Raw genomic sequence first — 23,386 nt, 5'->3', positions numbered from 1 at the left:
TACAATGGACCATTTTGGCCACGCCACCTTGGCCGTAATTACACCCCGCTGCCACCATTGGGAAGAAGGTACAGGAGCCTGAGAACTGTTACCTGCACGTTCAAGGACAACTTCTTCCCGTCAACCACCAATCTCTTGAACCACCCTGCACAACCCTAACCATAACCTACTTCAACAGCAAACTACTATGGACTTTATATAAGGCTGCACTATGTACTTTGGCTTGCACTATTATGGTCTGGTTTACCTGGATAGCTGTCAATTTATTGTTTATTTATTTGTTGTGTTGCATTTAAAGTGCCTGTGAAACTGTAGCAAGTACAAATTTCATTGTTCCATTTCTGGTTCATTTGACATGTAAATGTTCTTGGTGGGGAAAAAGGTTTAGAGAAGTGTATGTGGGAGGTTAAAGCATTAAGAGACTTGCAATGCTCAAAGGGCTGCAGTTGAAAGATCATCGTTATTTTGGGGGGGGGAGTTCTAAAGTTGAAGGAAATGACAAAGTTAAGGCAGGCTGAGGGCCCAGAGCATTGGCAGTTTTTGAATTGAAGAGGAGATGAACAATCTTGGCACTTTAACAGATGTCAAAAGTCCATTTTGGGCTAAAATATAACACCTCGTTCCAAATATTATGGATAATTCACAGGTCATTACCCCAAAAAAGAATCGAGCCGGAATAAAACTTGCTTTCATGAAATTTATTTAAAGAAACAGTAAATAAACAAAACAATTTTTTTTTCAACTTTAATTTCTTGAAATTGCTGTGCATTACAGAGAATCACAATATATCATGATTTATAGGAACATCATATACATTATATATTCCCCCCCCCCCGTCCGCCATAAGGTGGATCGACAGTATTGTTTGAAATCATTCCATCTCACACTGATTTATTTCTCATCCAACGTTATTATAATAGCCATAAATAACCAATAATTTGATAAACACAATGTTATTAAAGAATAATTGAGAGTTACTACTCTCTCCAGAACACAGATGGGATGAGAACATCTCACAACCCTTACTAAACGTGCAACTCTAGTGCAACTGAGTTATTTGCATTCAAGAGATTAAGAATATGATTTATATATTCTGTAAATCTTTCATTTTCTTGGGCAGCAAAACAGTGGTTGAGAATGTAAAATGATAGAAAGTGACTTTCTCAGGCTAAGCTTTCCAAATTTGTTCTTTTTCTGTAGAGGATTCGGTGGAGCATTTATGAGACCAGCAGGTAAGCAGAAGATGATACTAATACACACCACATTGATTTAGTTATGTAATATATAATTTAAGTTCAAGAATTTATCATTTAATATTAAATATTGTAGTAAAAGCTATCAACTTATTCTCATAATTATCTTGTAATAACTATCTCATAATAATTTATTTGACACTAAGTTATCTTGAATCCCCAAGACATTGATTGACCAAGGTGTGACAGCAATCTCTGTGCTGTGAAACTGTTTTTGCTGTGTGACCTTTGAGAAACTGGCAATCAACTATCCTAATATCATCCCCATAAAATACATTGGAACAAATTGTGTAAGAAAGAACTGCAGATGCTGGTTAAAATCGAAGGTGGACACAAAATGCTGGAATAACTCAGCGGCAGTATCTCCGAAGAGAAGGAATGGGCGACGGACCAAATTGTATTGGCCGCCAATGTTCACTCCTGCAGTACAATATCCCAGAATGTCTGAAGAAGGGTCTCGACCTGAAACGCCACCCATTCCTTCTCTCCAGAGATGCTGCCTGTCCTGCTGAGTTACTCCAGTTTTTTGTGTCTATCCCAGAATTAATGACTGGTGTCGTTTCACACAGGTCATGACATTCCAGGGTCGGGCCCTTAGCATTGTGCCACCAAACTTTTATGTTGCTGAGGTTATGGTATAATTGATAGAATTGCTTAGGATATTTCTCTTGCCTTGTTGATTATGGAGATGTAGATCGATTGGTAGTATTTTGTTTATGTTGTGTTTGGTAGTTATAGACTCCGCAACTTGCCCAGGCACATGTAGAGATGTATGGGATGTACCCATATACATGTTTGGACTACAGTTGACAAGTCAAGGAGATAAAAAGAATATTTGGATGTGTAGTAGAAACATAGTATATAATCTGAACCTTTATATATCATTTGTTGGATACCCTGTGGCATACTATGCTCATTTCCAGGCATGATACATTTGAGAGTGTGCAGAGGAGATTTGTTCCCCTTATGTAAGGGTATGAGGGGCTAGAATTATCTAAAACTGGAGAGGTTTGTAACTTTTACTACAGAACAGACAAAGATATTAAATTAAGCTTGTCAAAATCATGATGCAAACATATTAATTCTCAATTTGGGGAATTAATTTCCTTTGTGGCAGAGAGACATGAATAAGACAATCCGATTTTAGGATAAGGAATAAATAAACCAGATGAGTTGTGAGATGGAAGGCGTTGCTAGAAAGCTTTGGAATTACAATCATAATTCTGAAATGGGGAAATGGATGAATAATTTGAAATCGGATTGTGTAGGTAAAGTTCTATTCCTTGGTCCTATTGACTTGCTTGTTCAAATAACTGGTAAATGTACCAGTGTGATTGACTCTGCCAAATGTGCCAAATTTGACTGAGTGATTTCACCTTTTTTAGGTTTTTGTTGAATTAAAAAAAAAAACACTTTTTTTGTGCAGCTTTTCATGTTGAACCCAGAATATGTTGTTCTAAGTTGGACCATGCTATTTATTTTATGAAGTTCAGTTCAATTACAGAAATTTGAGCTATTTGTGGAAGTAAGCTGTTCCTCATCTGGTTATGCTAGATCAAGTAGACCATTTAAGCTTTTATTGTCCTTCATTGTTCTTGATTAGCCCAGTCTACAAACCTAGGCCATTCAAGATTCCATTTTTTAATAAATACAGAATTTATATATATTTTTTAATAATATAATAATATAAGGTCTATATTATTTATTGGAAAAGGAGAAACTTCAATATAAAATACACAATTTTTTCATAAATTTTGATGTTGATTTAAGAATCAGATGTTGAAATTATACTTCGAAAAAAGGTTTTTATATTTTATTTTACTTTTACAGTTTGCTGTTTCATAGAAAAAATGTCGCAGTCAAAAATGCCTTTGAAGAATGATTCCATAATTGGTAAGCTGCTTACTATTTAAAGCTTGTGTTTAAGTATGCTATGAAGGTTACCACTAATAGTGGAGCGAAGGAAATGGTTCTTCAGACGGGTTTCGTCTGACGACTATTTAAAGCTTGTTGTGTATTCAGACGACTATTTAAAGCTTGTTGTGTATTATGTTACCACTGATAGTTGGTTCAAAGGTGAATATAATTGTGGAAATATTTCAACAAATTTTAATGCAAAAACTACTATTATCAGAGTTCAAAAATGAAGAATGAAGAGTGTACTTTAGGAACTAAGGGATAGTGCAATCTGATCATATAGATAGATACTGCAGATCTTGATCTCTCAAAGTTCAATATCTAATTAGTGCAGAATTAGCTAACAATATTTAACAATTAGTAAACAGCTAACAACGCCTGTTTCCTTTATCATCATTACTTTTTTTCAAATCTTTCATTCATTTGTTCTATATCTCTCTACATCACCATCTATATCTTTTATTTCCCTTTCCCCTGACTCAATCTGAAGAAGGGTCTCGGCCCAAAACATCACCCAATCCTTCTCTCCATAGATGATGCCTGTCCCGCTGATGTCTACTCCAGCATTTTGTGTCTATTTTCACTTTAAACCACCATCTGCAGTTCCTTCCTACAGAATTAGCAGTAATATACACCCGGTAGAACAAATTCGGATAAATAGGAAGAATTTAAAAAATAGATTTTTTTAACTGATATCTGATATCTGATTTATCTGATAGGAATTTGTGGTGAAGATAGACACAAAATGCTGGAGTAACTCAGCGGGTCAGGCAGCATCTTTGGAGAAAAGGAATAGGTGACATTTTGGGTCCGAACCCTTCTTCAGACCTTTTCTTCAGAAATTCTAGATATCTTTGTGATCCATTGTTATAATTAATATATCTGAACGATGAGAAAGTGGACCAATTGTTCAAATATTTTTAAGATATTTAAGTATGGAATGAAAATTGGGTACAGGTGACCTCCATGTTAGATGTGGAGCTGGGGGAGGGGGCAGGTTGGAGTTCCTAGGAAATCAATCTGATCACTATTTTCCATAATACTGCATCAATTGTGCTTATGTCAAGAGATGTGTTAAAAAAAAATGGTGTTGATTTTTGTTTAGCTCAGTAAAGGGCCTGTCCCAGTTAGGCGATTTTTCAGCGGACTGACCTCGACTGTCAGGTTCGCGGCACTCGCCTGAAAAAACAGCAACAAGAACGCGGCTGTCAGGGTGAAGCACACACACGCACCCGCAAACACATCGCAAAGGCGGCGGCCAGGGCAAGTGGGGGGGAGCGCTGTCTCAAATTCACACGGTGCAAAGCCAAGGTGATACAGACACACACCACGATGAACAGAAAGGTTAAGACGGCTAGCACAGTGTACAGTAAGTCCTTTAAAAGAGTGGGTAGAGGGGGGGGAGAGAAGGAGTGGAGACACTTTTAAGAAGCCAGACAACATTTAATAAGCCAGAGATACACGGCTGTGAAGTTTTGGCGGTTCTCCTTGGTTCTGAAAACTCGTCCTTACGTTTTTTTTCCCCCAATGAGCCAATGAAAATGCCCGGTCAGCAAAGGCGATTAACTAAAACTACCGACGACTAGCTCGACTGCCCATAACTACTTGGCGACCCCACTACAACTGCGCCTACGACTACAAAAGTAGGCGTGGTGGCCACACTGAGGCCGCGACTAGTTCCCAGAATGCGGGAACTCCTTGCGACAATGAAGGAGACGCACCAGAGACCACCAGCGAACATGTGGCGACCATGTCACAGAGTCTCCTGCACTCGCCTAAAAATTTGCCCAAGTGGGACAGGCCCTTTACTTTTTTTATACAAGTTTCACTAGAGCAGTGGTTCCCAACGTGGGGCATACGCCCCACAGGGGGGGCAATTTGATTTTTAAGGGGGGCAATTGAGCACGACTGAGGAGGTCTGGGTCCAAATTTTCGATTTTTATTTTTTTGGATTTTCCATCAGGTAAACATATGTAGTTTATGTTTCAGACGTTATTTTGAATAAATAATTTTTTTTGGGTAAAAAAGGTCTTTATTTTGTAGTTATTACATAATCCAAGGTATTGGCGTTTTAAGCTTCTTCAGCTGAAACGGAGTTCACTTTTTAAATGATAAGAATTATACATCACCACATGGGGGGCATCAGGATTTTAGAGGTGATTAGGTGGGGCATGGCCAAAAAAAGGTTGGGAACCACTGCACTAGAGTGAATTTGATTCTGTTATCTTAAATTTTCAGGTAGTAATTTGTGAGAATTAAGTTTCGTAAACCGTCTTAATGCAGGGGTACCGACCGGTATTGATGCAGTTAATAAATATCTTCTCTGATTCGTAATGTCAATAAAGACATTGGTGCGGAAGTAAATGTTCATGTTGATTTATTGACTTGGTTAGAGTTAGCCAAAGGACAAAAACATAATTTAATTTGAATATCGTACTTGAATAATTAAAATGTATTGGAGCAAAAAAAAATCTGTTTTTGATTTAGCAGGATTTAGCAAACTTATTTTATATAGCAAACTAAATTTAGCAGGAAAAGCAAACAGATTTGAAACAAATGGAGTAAATTAAATGGGTTATTTGCATTTTGGTTAGGCTTTTGTTTTTTCAGTAAGTATTAATATGTTAATCCTTAAATCCCATGTCTTTAATTCTCAGAACATAATCGTATAAATAAATCTAAGGCTGTTGAAAGTATCATTTAAGATTTAATCTGAAAAATACTTGGAATTTGGGGATTTTAAGGCAAACAGCCAGGCATTATCAAAGTATTATGCAAAAAGCATTTTCTTTCCAATTCACAAAAACAAATTTCCATTTGGTTAGATGAATGGCAGTGGCTCATTGATGATAGTTTGAAGAGCATACACCACTTTACAAGTACAGCAAAACAGAAAACCAAGGTAATTCTACATATCATAGGTAATATTGTATTCTCCTTTACTGATGACCCTTAACACTTTATTGATAAACACTTTATTGATATAAGCAGGAATGGCAACTCCTTTCCTTGTAAAAATTGAATTGTTTAAATAAATTTGTTGTAATAGTAATCCTTGTGTTTTCAGTTTCAGGAAACTGTAATCTCAGCACTAACAGCTTTGTGCAATGAGTATTATCAAATTGTACCGGGTAGAGCCAATCCTGAAATACAAAGTAAGGAATCTATTTGTCTTGTCATCTTTAATTATTAAATAATTTTACTCATATATTGCTTTATCTTTTGTATAATTTCAATCCATTGTAATATAACCTTGTTCAAATTAAATTTGAAGTGATTATCGTCAATATTTTTTGCCATTTTCTTTGATTGACTCAAATTTCTCTGCTTCAGATTCAGATTCAGATTCAATTTTAATTGTCATTGTCAGTGTACAGTACAGAGACAACGAAATGCTTAGTTAGTTCAGCGATTCTCCAAGTTCTGTGTGTGTGTGTGTGCGCGCGCGTGCCTGCGTGCATGTGTGCGCGCGTGTGTGCGTGTGTGCCTGCGTGTGTGCGCGCGTGAGTGCGTGCTCGCGTGTGTGTGTGTGTTGCGGGGGGGGTTAAAAAATGTCAAAAATCGTCTAGAAGTTAGATGATTTTCACAAATATCTCAGCCTCCTTTACAGATGGAATGCCTGTACTTTATAGAGCACAACCCATCATATCACTGTGGCTACTTAGCTAACCGAATGAACAACGAGATTGTGACCTTGTGATGTAATTTCTATTGATGGTCAGAATAATAAAGTGAACCATAAAATGAAATAGGATTTCCTTATGAGCATGACTTCCCCTAGCAATGAGTGCAAACATGCAACTTTTAGGCATGATATAAATGAGGCATGAGGCAAGATTTCTAGGTTCAGAAGATCACAAGTGTTAGGAGTAGAATTAGGCCATTTGGCCCATCGTGTACTCTGCCATTCAATCATGGCTGATCTATCTCTCCCTCCTAACCCCATTCCCCTGCCTTCTCCCCATAACCCCTGACAACCGTACTGATCAAGAATCTATCTATCTCTGCCTTAAATATATCCACTGACTGCCTCCACAGCCTTTTGTGGCAAAGAATTCCACAGATTCACCACGGTCTGACTAAAGAAATTCCTCCTCATCTCCTTCCTAAAAGAAAGTCCTTTAATCCTGAGGCTATGACCTCTTGTCCTAGACTCTCCCACTGGTGGAAACATCCACTCCACATCCACATCCACTCTATCCAAGCCTTTCACTATTCTGTATGTTTCAATGAGGTCCCTCCTCATTCTTCTAAACTCCAGCAAGTATAGACCCAGTGCCGTCAAACACTCATCATATGTTAACCCACTCATTCCTGGGATCATTCTTGTAAACCTCCTTTGAACCCTCTCCAGAGCCAGCACATCCTTCCTCAGATATGGTGCCCAAAATGGCTCACAATATTCCAAATGCGGCCTGACCAGCGCCTTATAGAGCCTCAGCGTTACATCCCTGTTTTTGTATATAAGCCCTCTCGAAATAAATGCAAGCATTGCATTCACTTTCTTTGCTACTAATTCGACTTGCAAATTAACGTTTTGGGAATCCTGCATCAGCACTCCCAAGTCCCTTTGCACCTCCGATTTCTGGATTCTCTCCCCATTTAGAAAATAATCTATGCCTTTATTCCTACTACCAAAATGCATGACTCCACACTTTTCTACACTGTATTCCATCTGCCACGTCTCTGCCCACTCTCCCAACCTGTCCATGTCCTTCTGCAGAGTCCCGGCTCTCTCTACACTATCTGCCCCTCCACTATTTTCGCATCATCCACAAACTGGACCACAAAGCCTTCAATCCCTTCATCCAAATCATTAATATACAACGTGATGAGTAGCGGCCCCAGCACCGAGCCCGCAGAACTCCTCTAGTCACTGGCAGCCAACCAGAAACATTTAATCTCCTCCATTAACCTCCCTTGTGTTTCACATCGACACATTTCATGTCATATATTACCAGCAATTGTGTGTTATCAGTAAGAATACAAGTGATTCTTCAAATAAGATGTTCTGCTAATTATTTATTTTCGCCAATTTCCCGTTGTCTTTAGATATACTAGTGGACAAGTATGTTTCTGAGCTACAGCGTCCTGAAGAAATGACTCGTTGTGGATTTTCTTTGGCATTGGGTGCACTTCCAAAATTTATGCTAAATGGCAAACTCCACCAGGTGAGTTAAAGACATTTTCACATGAAACAGAAGATTAAAATATTTCACAATGCATTAATATTGTGCTGCCATTATAATACTGATCTAGGACATACACTGTCTCCTTAAAAATTAAGTGTTTGCTGGAGTAGATAAATGGTGATTAAATTATAAGGTAGGTATGTTACAAAACTTACCTTCAGCGGCACTGCAGTTCTGTCACTGACTGTGTGCGCGACTTCGGCGAGCCTGCACCGCCATTCAATATGATCATGGCTGATCATCCAACCCAGTATCCTGTACCTGCCTTCTCTCCATACTATTGGTGGGTAACTCATTTTGCTTCCTTCCTTAAACATGCAGACTGATCAAACCGAATGATAACCAAAGAGAAAACTTCAGATCCTGAAAACATGAAAACAGAATGGGAAATTCTAAAAATGCTCAGCAGGCCAGGCAGCACCTGCAGAAAGCAACATAGAGCCATTGTCCCAGGTTGGACACCCCTGTCACCATTGACCAAATTAAGTCAGAATTGATGAGACCATTTGTGTTTAACTAGGCGAACCAGAGAATCAAGACGAGGGTTTCACTAAATACACTGTGTGACTTGCTGAGACACCAGACTTATGCATGTGTGGTGAACATGGCACACCTCTTATATACATACCACTTTGTTCTTTATATTAGCCATTTCCTCTGTATCGTGTCTTACTCAGTGCAGCAATGTCAATATCAAAGCATCATGTTCTCGAGCGTTGTCAGCATGGGAGTGTTCAGGTCTGCAACTGTTGGGTTGTCCTTGGGGTTCTTGACATTCCAGATTCTGAACTTCAGTTGAACCTGTAGTGTGTGGTTTCTTTAAACATAGGATAACTGTTGCAACCAAATGCACACAAGCTGGGAACTGGAGTAAAGACGGAAAATGTGGCAAGTAATGGGTGAGAATCCAGGAGGGGGGCATTTGCTGAGCTCATTGATGTGTGTGTGAGTGAGTTAGTGGGGACACGTGCTGAGTAGCATCTTTACATGTACCCATCAATCCATGCAGCAGAGCCTGCACCCCATTCATCTTGGTCTCCTTACCGCTGGACCAAGACGTTGCTCTAGTTAATTTTCAGTTGGTGAATTGGTTGTGCAATAAAAACCGTCATTATTTATCTAACCGTTAGCATCATGCACAGACATGCACGTGTGTACAAGCGCACGTACATGCACAGGTGCGCATGCACACTTTGAAGGTATGACACCCACCCACCCAACATGGTGGCACGGTGGCGCAGCGGCAGAGTAGCTGCCTACAGCGTTTGCCGCGACACAAACCCAGTATCGATCCCGATCACGGGTGCTACCTGGACGGAGTTTGTACGTTCTCCCCGTAACCCGTGTGGGTTTTCTCCGAGATCTTCCGTATCCTCCCACATTCCAAAGGTATGTAGGTTAATTGCCTTGTTGTAAGTGTAAATTATCCCTAGTGTGTGTAGGATAGTTTTAATGTGTGGGGGTTGCTGGTCTGTGCGGACTCGGTGGGGCAAATGGCCCGTTTCCGCGCTGTATCTCTAAACTAAACATAAAACATCTGCCAGCAATAGTTGTTTGTTAACCTGCAATATTGAGCGCAATAAAATGTCAAGATTATTTAAACATTCATGAACTGTAACATCGTTATGGGCCTGTCCTACTTGGCGATATTTTAGGCAACTGCCGATGACTGTCATAGTCGTAGCAGGTCGCCGATAAACCAACGACATCCTGCGTCATCCTGGCGACAACCTACGTCAGGAGGTCAAGCTACGCTCATTGGCATCAAACCCACTGTCGCTGAAAATATTTCAGCAAGTTGAAAATTTAACGCCCACCAAAAAGACGCCACGACTTTTTGCGCAACTGAAACTTCTCCCGGCGCCCATCGGTGAACATGTGGCAACAAACTAGTCGCCTGCAGCTGCCTAAAAAATCGCCTAAGTGGGACAAGCCCATTAAACTGTTGTAATTGTCTCTCATATTGGGATGCTAACCAGATCTCATCTTCGTTTGGCTTGTTTCAGGTATTAGAAGGCCTGCAGAGAGTCACCTGGGTGACGGTGAAAGATTGCACCTTTGCAGAAGCTAGGAGGGATGCACTGAAAGCCATTGCTCAGTATGGATTAATTTAATTTACAAAATGATAACAAATTATTTTCTCTATCTGCCGAGGCACATTCTTTAAATTACTTGGTTTGGAAGGGGAAAGTAAATCCATTGATTGTTTGGAAAAGATTGGAGAACCATTTTAAAGCATGGTTACATTTGCAGTAATAACTGAATGAAATATGTTTTTTATATTTTTTATATTTTCATGTGATTTCACTAGTACTTCCACTGTGGAATGTTAACTATGGGGCTTATTCATTTAAAGGGATTGGAATTTTTAATTTTAGTGCTGAGGTAAAAACATGAATTGTTTTAAGAATGACTATTAAATTATTTCTAAAATAACATTCCCAGATATATGTAAATATATTGGTGCAGGGTGTTCTACTCAAATGTAAGAAGCAGATTAGATATATTGCAATTCCTGAAGTGGGTTGAGCTATCTGTATCACACAGGCTGAATTGCTTACGGCAGTTTCAATCAGGTTCTAGAGAACCACTTCAAAGTGACTTTGGAAAATGACAAGCAAAAAAAAGGGGGAAAAATGATTTCCATGTAACATCCCCGCAGTATTCAGACAACATTGTTGCTTTAAAACACAACTGCTACTTTAACCATGGGTGATAATTGAAATTGACAAGCAACTCACTCCCATTGATACTCTATTAAATGATGTAACATTGCAGCCTTTAGTATTTTTAGCTTGCAGTAATAAAATAAACATAGCTATTATAAAGATCTCTATTTTTGAAAATACTATGAGGAAAAATAACTTTGCTGTTGCAAATCTGAAAATTTCTCGCTTCTAAATCCCCTTTCCCTATTGATATAATTGTTTTTAAAATACAATGTTCTATAACAAGGTTTCTTTGGGTTGCAACTACAGTATTGGAGCAGGACTACCTGAAAGGGACAGAAATGTTAGAGGTAGACCCATGATTAGCTTGAAGCTATTGGATTTCTGGTGGACAGTTCCAAGCAATGTGGCATCAGTTTGCTTTGTGGTCTCATGTGGGCTGGAGATCTAAGGCATCTGAAATGGACAAAGGGAAAGAGAAAACGAGAAATAGATGTTGCCTTCCTCAGTACATGAATCAAAATTTTTGTTAAATTTGTTTTTTTTTATTCTGATCAATTTTCCCCAATGTTTTGACCTAGAGTCTGTAAGACGGTGGGTGTGAATGAAGAGGGGCCTTGCGATGAGGTTGTCTGCCAAAGTAACGTGAACCAGATCTATAATACCTTGTTAGATTGTATGAATGACTACACTACAGACAGTCGAGGAGATATTGGAGCATGGTAGGTATAAAATCTTATAGCATTATCTACATATATTTTAAATTATTTTTCAAATGGAAAATCGTGTTGATCCAATTCATTGCATCATCCTGCATACCAATTTTTTGGCCATCTTACTCAGAGTCCTGCTCCGCTCATCAGGGCCAGAGGATTTTTCACATCGATGAAAAATAAAAGACTTATTAATGTTTAGAAAATGTTAGGATCCATTTGCAAAACATGGTAAGGGTATCCCTTCCTGTTGAAAATAAGGTGACACAGACTTAGAAGTAAGCCCTTTGGCCCAACTGTGTCCGTGCTAACCTAAACTAATCTCATTGTATGCTTCCCACATTCCCATTTACTCCAATCCAGATTTGACCACTTATTAGCACATTTGCGGCAATTTGCTAAGGCCAATTAGCCGACTAATCTTACGTGTTTAGGATGTGGGAGGAAATTGTCCTACAGACATAACTTAAGGTTAGGGGTGGAGCCAGGTTCTGGAGATGTGAGGCAGCAGCTCCACTAGCTGCCTTGTTTTGACATCACCATATCATCATCAAAGGGCACTTAGTAAATGGGACTAAAGAAAAGGCTGGGAATAGTTCCCTGGAAGAGAAACTAAATAGGCACACTTGGTCATGTTGCTGTTATTTGAGTCTTCAGTTGCAACTGGTATTTTTCTTGAGTGGGGGTAAATAATTAATTGGATAGATTCAGGCATGCAGTTATGTATATTGACTTTGATTTCAAAGTGAATAAAACTGATTAATCTCTGAATAGATAAGGCTGTAGTTATGAAGATGGATTTTATCCAGATAGATATATTAATGGTTTTGAAAGAGAGCTGATTTGCAGTTTAATTAAGAAGAGGAAAATGTGATATTCAGAAGTTATAATTTAAAGAATAAAATTGACATGACTCTATGATGAAACTAATTTACTTAGTATTATGTTTTCTTTGCCAGTGACGCATATTTGAATGCAGTGCACAAACCTGTCTCAATTGTCTTTATAATTACAAGCCTTGAGAATAATGCCACACCTAAAAGTCTGGCTTTGGCAGTTACACCTCAATGTCGCACACCTGTAAGGCAAAAACATTAGCACTGTCCTCGGTTTGATTAACCCGATGAAAAATATTCGATGGTAACATTGAATTACCTTCAAATAGGTAGGATCCAGATTGAGGATAGGATCAAGATATCCAGTGATAGTCTTAAATTTGCAACATTTTCTATCATAAAACAAGCGTTGCGGGCTTCGAAACCAGGTTGTGTTTTTTGGCTATCATTCTCTTCACTCGAGTGTATGATGTGCAATAAAAACACAAAGATGTACAAATTTCAGAGTAGAATTTAATAGTATAACTTGCCGCCTAATATGACAGATGCTTGTAAGACATGTCTCTCATACATACCTTTTGATGTATATTCGGAATCTTGTTAGAAATGTCACTTCAGTGTTGATATAAGGGGATTTTAGCTGTGGAAAAATGGAAGCTGTCTGTGGACTGTGTATGTTGCATCACACTACTGCTATAATAACCAGAGTGTCTCATTGCATATATAAAATGTGCAGTAACTTATCCCTGGAAAAAACCTGGACATATTGATTGTTTTCAAAATGTAACATTTTTGAATGAGTGGTCTAAACTTATGGTTTGAGTTGAGATCTTTTACGTAAAACAGTATGACACAAGAACAGGTTCTTCAACCCGTTGATGTCTGCAATGCTAAGTTAAATCCATCCCATCTGCTTATATAGGATCTACTTCTCTCCATTCCTTGTATGTTCATGTGCCTGTCTCAAATTCAATTTAATTGTCATTTTGTGTCAGTTTCCAACTCCCTCTGGCAGCGTGTTACGGACACCTACTGCTCTGTAAAAATAACATTTGCCCCACGCACCTCTGTTCCACTTTCTTCCTCTCACCTTAAACCTATGCCCACTGGTATTTGACATTTCCACCTTGGACAAAGATCCTGACCATCTACCCTATCTCATGATTTTATGAACTACTTTTGCATCTCCCTCAGCCCCCCCCCCCCCCCCCCCCCGATGTCAGTCAAAGTCAAAGCCCCCGGCTGGCGATGGCGATTGTCCCGCGGCCATTAAAGCCACGCCGGGTGGTGCGGGGTCGCACACCGGGTCTTGATGTTAGAGCCCCCGGCGTGCGCTCGCAGAGTCCCGCGGCTCTGTTCATGTTCATGTGCCTGTCTAAATACCTCTTAAATGCCACTTTTGTGTCAGTTTCCAACTCCCTCTGGCAGCGTGTTACGGACACCTACTGCTCTGTAAAAATAACATTTGCCCCACGCACCTCTGTTCCACTTTCTTCCTCTCACCTTAAACCTATGCCCACTGGTATTTGACATTTCCACCTTGGACAAAGATCCTGACCATCTACCCTATCTCATGATTTTATGAACTACTTTTGCATCTCCCTCAGCTTCTGATGCTCCAGAGAAAATAACCCAGTTTGTCCAGCTGGTCTTGTAATTAATATTCTTTCATTCTCTTTAACCCATTCAACATACTGGTAAACCTCTTCTGCTCCCTTTCCAAAGCTTCCACACCCTTCCTGTAATGAGGGTGATCAAAATGCCATGTGGTACTCCAAATGTGGTCTAACCAAAGTCTTATGGAGCTACAATGTGACATTGTGACTTTTATATCTGACCCATGAAGGCAACCATCTTCACACCTCCTTTACAAGCTGATCTACTCATAATGGCATTTTCAGGGAGCTATGGACTAACACCTCCTTCACTGAAAATAATTATCATTGGGGCTAGAGTTGCACTAGATTACTATGAGAAGCTACTTGAACCAAAATAGCCAACCACTATATTTCGTCTGTACTCGTTTTCACCTTGGCCACAGCTAACAATGGCCTGTTTCCTTTATCATCATTACTTTTTTTTGCATTTCATTCATTTGTTCTATATCTCTCTGCATCACCTTCTGTATCTCTTGTTTCCCTTTCCCCTGATTCTCAGTCTGAAGAAGGGTCTCAATGAGAAATATCACCTATTCCTTTTCTCCAGAGATGCTGTCTGACCCGCTGAGCCAGCATTTAAACCAGCATCTGCAGTTCCTTCCTGCACAACTACTAATGCTGTTGAGCTGTTAGTTACTAAGGCAGGATAACAGGGAAAAACACATCCAGTGAAAAGTAATAATTGGGGAAACTAAGCATCTTTCACACTTGGATAAATAGCAGAAATGTTTTGAAGTTAAAGGAAGGAAAAATATTCACCATTCAGCTATCTCTGTTTTAAGTACATTTTAGAAAGTTAAAACAAAAAATCTGTAATATAAATAAATAAAAGCAGATATGAAATTAGGCAGGAAGTACTTTTTTAAGCGATTGAGTACATATCACAAATACTTTTACAATTCTTGATACAGAATACATTTTACTCACATTCTTGGTATGCTTCAATAAGTTTATTAAAATGATGGGCAAGCCTCTTAAATTTAATCTGTTTTGAACCATGATGAACATTAAAAATATTCCTTCAGGGAGAGCAGTGGAAACAATGGAAATTATTCATGAACTTGCTTCCACCTTTACAGGCATGCACATCAGATTCTAATAATATGCTACATTAAAACATTCTTCAAACCTTCCTTCTGCCAGATGCTTTGAATATATGACCTCTGGTTATTTCCCCTCTACAGTAATCAGAAACACTGTCTATCAAAGCCTATCATTGTTTTCAACAGCTAATAAATCTCCCCTTGGATTAAGAAATCAATCCCAGGTGGTTTTCCTGTAACTGGTATCCCTCTTTCCTGATTTAACAGAACTGTAGGTGAGTATAATATTGAGCCCATAATACTGCAAGTGAATGCTTTTGAATTAGAAATTTGCTTTTGGGAAGCAACATTAAATGTGAACTATAAAGATTGGTATAGTTTGGGGAATGTGATCAAACAGGCTTTTGAATTGATGTTTTAAAGTGACCTTCAGGCACTATTGTGCAGGAAATAAGTAAACAGAATGATTTGCATTTTAACATTCTTGAATATTTCCAGGACTGTCTGTCTGAATGTTGAGCGGGCATAAAGATTGAGATTGCATCCAATCATTTGATGTTTTAACATACAAGGAGCCAGTTTCTCGATAGCATGTTTACAAGCCTACATCTTATGTCAGTGGCCTGTGTGTGCTATGATTTATCTATGTAGGAAAAACAAGGACATCAAAAGTCTATAACCTGCTGAATCTTTTAGAGATGGGGTTGAGGGCAAAGATTTATAAATTTCAATTCGCACATTTATAAATCATAAGATCATAAGTGATAGGAGCAGAATTAGGCTATTCAGCCCATCAAGTCTGTTCAGACATTCAATCACGCCATTCTGTCTCTCCCTCCTAACCCCAATCTTTTACCTTCTCCCCATAACCCCTGACCCCCGTACTAACAAGAATCCATCTATCTTTGCCTGAAAAAAAATCCATTGAATTGGCCTCCACAGCCTTCTGTGACAAAGAATTCCACAGACTCGCAATTTTCTGACTAAAGAAATTCCTCCTCATCTTCCTAGAGAAACGTCCTCTAATTCTGAGGCTATGACCTCTAGCCCTAGATTCTCCCACTAATGGAAACATCCTCTCCACATCCAATCTATCCAGACCATACTCCAGGAGAAATCTAGAAAATCTCCAGTTGTCCCCACTGTTTTTCTGGGTGCGATTATTGACAAAGCTGGAATCTAGAGGAATGAGGTAGACAAAAATGCTGGAGAAACTCAGCGGGTGAGGCTGCATCTATGGAACGAAGGAGGGCTTCGACCCGAAAAGTTGCCTAGTGAAGAAGAATTTTGACCCGAAATGTTGCCTATTTCCTTCGCTCCATAGATTCTGCCTTGCCCGCTGAGTTTCTCCAGCATTTTTGTCTACCTTCTAATTTCCAGCATCTGCAGTTCCTTCTTAAACATCTAGAGGAATGAAATGGGAGCAAAGAAAAATCAGAATGATAAAAATTGTCCAGGATTTTTTGTATTGATATCACTGGAGGATTTTTTTCTTCTTATCACTGGAAATGAATTCTTGGTCACAATTGTTGTCATTTCTTTGGGACAAGGCAAGATGGACATCTTTCCTTTTACCTCTCATGCACCAGAGAGTATGCGTGTGAGAATGGTAGGCATAGTACGATTTGTTTGTTGCACAAATTCATCCTTAGTCATAGAGTTGTATGGCACAGAAAATGGCTCTTTGGCCTACCATTTCCATGCTGATCTTTTTACACATTTACACATATCCCGTTTTCCTGCATTAGGTCTGTATCATTCTCTACCTTGCCTTCTCTTCCGGCACTGAGTTCCAGATATCAATCACTCTCTCCAAATCACTCTCTGTTTAAAAATAAAACTTTCCTCACATATCTCCTTTTAAAGCTTCATCCTTTCACCTTAAACCTGTGCCTTCTTGTTATTGGTACCCCTTCCCTGGAGAAGTAGATTCTGACTCTAAATCTATACCATCTTGGGTTCTCAATTCAGACAGGAACGATCAGTGCATTTGATGAAATGAGTTTCATGGACAGAGTACAATGTGCTGACACAACGATAATGTGTAGAGAGCTACTACTTGGGATGAATGACCAGGCACTTCTACTCTGAATGTTACCAGAAACTACGCACTCTAAAATGGAGTCTAACTGTTATGCAATTGTTCTTATTCCTCATTGCTATACAAAAATGAAATATCTATGAATTTAGATTGAGCATAAACGACAAGTGAAGATATCTATCTGATGTTGTGGTCAGGAATAAAACAGTCTAAAGGTTTAACAGTTTTGGGGTGCCTATAATAGCTGCTAAATTTCTCATTGATATTAGTGCTGGCATTTGATATGGGTGTTCCTCGAACGTTGTTTTATACTCATACTAGAGAATTGTATTTCATGACAACACCCATTTTAAATGCCAGCAATATAAATGATTATTTTGTCAGTCACCATTCAAACTGTGATGTTTATTATCCCGACTTGCAGAGGTCGAATGCTAACGGGAAAAAATAGTGGCTTCCAACACTTCTTATTACAGGGGGCTTGCAGCCGAAAATTGTGTTTGCACCAAATATGTGTGAGGATGATTTTGTGAAGCTCACCTGAAATGCAAGCTCTTTTTCTTGTCTCTCAACCCTTGGAGAATGGCTAATATTAACATGCAAACATAACAAAAAATAGGTAGGAGGGAACTGCAGATGGTGATCTACACCGAAAAAGATGCAAAATGCTGTCGTAACTCAGCGGGGCGGGCAGCATCTTTGGATAGAAGGAATGGGTGACGTTTTGGGTCGAGACACTTCTTCAGACTGAGAGGGAGGCACAGAGATAACAATTAGGAGCAGGAAGAATCCACTTGCCCCCTCAAGTCTGCTCTGCCATTTAATGGGTTCATGGCTCCTCTGATTGTAACCTCAATATCACATTTCTAACTACCCATGGGCATGTTACATCACTTTGCTATCTATTATTTATCCATCACTTCATTAACATTTTTCAGACTTGCTGCTTCTGCCACTCTGAGAAAATATAGGAATGACTTGGATATGAATGTAGGAGGAATGATGAATAAATTTGTGGATGGCATGAACATTGATGATGCTGTGGACAGCAAGGAAGATTGTGCAAAGCTACAGCAGGATCTACATCAATAGCACTTAGAAACTTGAGAGGACCATTTGCAGATGGAATTTAATACTGACATGTGCAAGATAATGCATTTTGGGAGTCAAATAGGGGTAGGACATATTCTCCATATATTAGGGCACTAAATAATGTTGATGAACAGAAAGACATTGGGCCCAGAAAATGGCAACACATATCAATGGGGTGGTGAAGAAAGCAAATGGCATGCATGCCATCATACATAAGTGACAGGAGCAGAATTAGTCCATTCGACCCTTCAAGTCTATTCTGCCGTTCAATCATGACTGATCTATCTCTCCCCCTCAACCCCATTCTGTGTTCTCCCTATAACGCCTGAGACCTATACACACGAATCTATCTAACTCTGCCTTAAAAATATCCATTGACTTGGCCTCCACAACATTCTGTACAATGAATTCCACAGGACCCCAATGTCTTTCTGTTTATCAACATTCTTTAGTGCCCTAGTATATGCAGAATATGTCCCTCTGACTAAAGAAATCCCTCCTAAAGGAACATCCTTTTATTCTGAGGCTGTGACCTCTGGTCCTAGACTCTCCCACTAGTGGAAACATCCTTTCCTCATCTACCCTATCCAAGCTATCCAAACCTTTCACTATATATCTCCATGATATATATGAAGGGACACAAAGTGCTGGAGTAACTCAGCAGGTCAGGCAGCATCTCTGGAGAACATGGATAGGTGATGTTTCGAATTGAGTTTCTTCTTCAATCTTGACCTGAAACGTCACCTATCCATGTTCTTCAGTGAAGCTGCCTGACCTGCTGAATTACTTCAGCACTTTGTGTGCTTTTATGTATTAACCAGCATCTGCATGATAACCAGTTTCTACAAGATATATCTGAGTTATGTCGTTATGCTGCAACCTTATAAACACGGATTAGATCGCACTTGGAGAATTATGTGCAATTCCTGTTGCCACGCGCGGTATCGAGGACATATATCACGTATTGTCAGAGAAATCCAATCGCCTTATTTTTAGTATAAATGGTATGCGTTACCATTAAAATATTTGTATAGGTTACAGGAAGAGATGATATCACATGACCTAATCTACTTCAGTATGATGTCCCATTTTAAATCTGCTGCTTACCCTTTACAACATAATAGCGCCATCCACTGGAATGAAATGGAATTAGTCATGTATAGAATCACCCTTAGCTCTAAATAAAGACATTTTAAGAATACATTATAAATGATTCAGCTGGTTAAAGTAGCGAGAGGTTGAAGTAAACAACCAAGAGAGTGTCTTTTCAGATAAGCAATCGTTGAAATATTCTAGTCCTCATAATAAAATTGTATTGTAGAATGCAGAATTATCCAGTGTATGATCCATCCCTAATCCTTATTCAGCTATTCATCTTGAAAAATACAAGCATTGTGAATCAAATTTGACTGGGATTTTCTTCATGATGACAGGCTAGCTGCTGAATTGTCCATTCACATGTATCTTTGAAAGATGATTGTGGAGGAAATGTTAGGAATTGAAATATTAAATAAAATGCAATGGTTTAAAATAATTGAGAAGTGTTAATTTAACTTCTCATTAGAAAAATACGCGACCGTCCCCAAATTGAAGTGTATGTCATAGATTGGGACAATAATTTATTGTCTGCCTAGTTATTTCACTATACAGTGTATTCAGAAAGTATTCAAACCCTTTCACTTTTTCCACATTTTGTTACATTACAGCCTCATTTTTTTAAATCATCAATCTACACACAATACCCCAGAATGAAGACGCAAAAACAGGTGTTTAGAAATGTTTGCAGTAATTATAAAGAAATAACTGAAATCTCACATTTACATACATATTCAGACCCTTTGCTCTGACACTCAAAATTGAGTTTAGGTTCATCCTGTTTCCATTGATTATCCTTGAGATTTTTCTACAATTTGATTGGAGTCCACCAGTGGTACATTAAATTGATTGGACATGATTTGGAAAGGCACACACCTGTCTATATAAGGTCCCACAGATGACAGTGCATGTCAGAGCAAAAACCAAGCCATGAAGACAAAGGAATTGTCTGTAGACCTCCACGACAGGATTGTGTCGAGACACAAATCTGGGGAAGGGCATTAAACAATTTCTGCAGCATTGCAGGTCCCGAAGAGCGCAGTGGCCTCCGCCATTCTTAACTGGAAGAACTTTGGAACCATCAGGACTCTTCATATAGCTGGCCGCCCGGCCAAACTGAGCAAACGGGAGAGAATGGCCTTGGTCAGGGAGGTGACCAAGAACCCGATGGTCACTCTGACAGAGATCCAGAGTTCCTCTGTGGAGGTGGGAGAACCTTCCAGAAGGACAACTATATCTGCAACACTCCACCAATCAGGCCTTTATGGTAGAATGACCAGAAGGAAGCCACTCCTCAGTAAAAGGCACATGAAGGCCTGTTTGGAGTTTGCCAAAAGGCATGAGAAACAAGATTCTCTGGTCTGATGAAACCAAGATTGAACTCTTTGGCCTGACTGCCAAGCGTCACTTCTGGAGGAAACCCGCACTGCTCATCACCTGGCCAATACCATACCTACGGTGAAACATGGTGGTGGCAGCATCATGCTGTGGGGATGCTTTTCAGTGGCAGGAACTGGGAGACTAGTCAGGATCGAGGGAAAGATGAATGGAGCAAAGTACAGAGAGATCCTCGATATAAACCTGCTCCAGAGTAAAGTAAAGTCTGAATACGTATGTAAATGTGATATTTCAGTTATTTATTTTTAATTACTGTGCAAAAATTTCTAAACACTTCTTTTTTCTTAAGGGGTATTGTGTGTAGATTGATGATTTAAAAAATGAATTGAATCCATTTTAGAATAAGGCTGTAACGTAACAAAATGTGGAAAAAGTGAAGGGGCTTGAATACTTTCTGAATGCACTGTGTCTTGTTGTAAGGTCTAATTAGGCTCCAGCATTATCCATGGCACAATGCTGAATGTGAACATAGATAGAAAGGTTTAGTTTTAATGTAAAAAGCAAATCAATTTCCTATGAAGCACATACTTGATCACTTCTCTAATCATCTTTATAGTCAATTTGGCATTACATTGGAAATTCCACTTTCACCTTAATGGTGCTCCAAGCCATGTTCTGTCACTTGTGCTCTTTCCCCTTCGGAGTGAATGCAACTGTACTGGCAAAGGAAGTTATATTGAATAAGGGATCCAAAATTAATTGTTCAGGGGATAATGCAATATGACCTTCATAGCTTCTACTTGTTACTCCCTCTCTGCTGTTTCTGTTGTACATCATTCAGCACATTGCCCATTAACACTTGGCATGGTGACAATGCTTTAGGTAGAGGTAGACTAGTTAATGCAATAGCTCTTTGTTCTTGATGTCTCCTCTTAGATGAATGTGACACAGAGTGGAAAATTAGACTTGTTTATTTACCTTTCAGAGTGGAATAATTTGAGATGATATGAGATGTGTTTCTGTCACAAGATGAGCCAGAAATGCTGAAGGCTAACTCATCAGCTCTTGGTATTGTTCATCTAAGTAGGTCCTCAGCTAAACTGACACAGTGAGGAAAGAGTTACTAACCTTGTGTCTCAGATGCATGACCATACTAAAAACATAAATGTTTTAACTAAGCATTGGATTAGATTCCCATAATGAGCTGTCCAAGTCTCATCCTTTTAAATTAGTTAATTATATACACTTTTGTAGATGAACATGGAGCTAGATCAATATTTGATTAATGTTATCACAACAACCAAACAACTCCGAGGTCCTCTTATTCTCAGTGTTTGCCTGGAAATGTGGGCATCATTAATGTTGAGGCAAACAAGACAGGCAATTTGTGCACAGCAGAGTTCCACAGGTTCAGATGAATATTGCACCAGATGAGAAACTTCATATTGACAAGTCCTATTAAGAAATGCATAGATAAACCTGAAAAACACAGCTGGCAGTCAATTGATTTATTACACCAACGATACTGGAGGTACAAATCGTAAATTATTTTAGGCATATGAATAATTGAATGTGAAAGTACAATTTAGTTAAAAATAAACAGTAAAAACTGGAAATGAATTGAAATACTTGAACAAGATATTTGAATACCGGTAACATTATAACTCACAGATAACACAATTTAATGAATTATAACTAATAACTTGCTACCTCCATAGTAAAGGAATTTGTAAGTAAAAAAGGGAAAACGAGATAGAAAAATTGGAAACAGAAGATGATAAACTGTACAGCAGGTCCATTAAAAGCACAGATAGATTATGTTTAAGTGCAACCTTTTCTCCAGAACTCCCTACATTTGTAATTGTGCAAAAGACTTTCTTCACTCAGATACGTGAAAATAACAGTTATGCAGGTCAAACAAAATCTACAAGTTTCAAGAGGGAGACTAAAGATGCTTTGATTTTTACCAAGTTTTTATTTTCCTCTTTCACAACACTAATGTCTGAGTCATATTCCTTAGCTTTTATACACCATATTGAAAGGTTCAGTAATCTAGGTAGGGGAGCAATGGGACATAAAGTCCAAGTTTATGAGAACAAAGGTAAGATTTTAACCTAAGAGACATTGTGTATTGGCATCTGTTTTTTTTTCAGTGCCAGTAATGCTTTTGGCATTGTTGAATGAGCTAGCAGTTTTAATGATCTTGTGGATGGAGTACTGGGAATTAGGATAAAGTCAAATGTACTTTATTTTGGCAGCATGGACATTGTGGGTCAATGGCTCCTTTTCTGTAGTTAATTGCGTTTTCTTTTGTCCAATTCTGGCAGTAGGATATTACTTTACAATATAAATGTGCCAGAGACAATCCATCAAATTATGACAAATGATTTAAATAATGTTCACAAAAATATAGGAAAGCAGCAGATTGTATTATTATTGATGAAATGGTGACAAAGTATATGGGGACAGGTCAGAAAAAGTACATTGAATAGACAAATCCATTTGCAATAAGACATCAGGAAATACCATTTGGGATGAA

The 23,386-nt window shown here is 38.8% G+C and overlaps 1 protein-coding gene across 1 annotated transcript in view; it reads left to right on the top strand.

Moving 5' to 3' along the window:
- The window catches only part of tbcd (tubulin folding cofactor D), a 151,971-nt gene that overhangs the window by 102,369 nt on the left and 26,216 nt on the right, over positions 1-23,386 (top strand). The window contains exons 23-29 of the mRNA XM_055653672.1: positions 1,201-1,232; positions 3,084-3,146; positions 5,996-6,072; positions 6,238-6,325; positions 8,223-8,341; positions 10,369-10,460; positions 11,613-11,753. Coding sequence (XP_055509647.1) covers positions 1,201-1,232; positions 3,084-3,146; positions 5,996-6,072; positions 6,238-6,325; positions 8,223-8,341; positions 10,369-10,460; positions 11,613-11,753 — 612 coding nt within the window. The remainder of the gene's footprint in view (positions 1-1,200; positions 1,233-3,083; positions 3,147-5,995; positions 6,073-6,237; positions 6,326-8,222; positions 8,342-10,368; positions 10,461-11,612; positions 11,754-23,386) is intronic.

This window comes from Leucoraja erinacea, chromosome 23 (assembly GCF_028641065.1).
Source record: "Leucoraja erinacea ecotype New England chromosome 23, Leri_hhj_1, whole genome shotgun sequence".
Lineage (NCBI taxonomy): Eukaryota > Metazoa > Chordata > Chondrichthyes > Rajiformes > Rajidae > Leucoraja > Leucoraja erinaceus.
The sequence above is the reverse complement of the archived record's forward strand: the minus strand, read 5'-3'. Positions and strand labels throughout refer to the sequence as shown.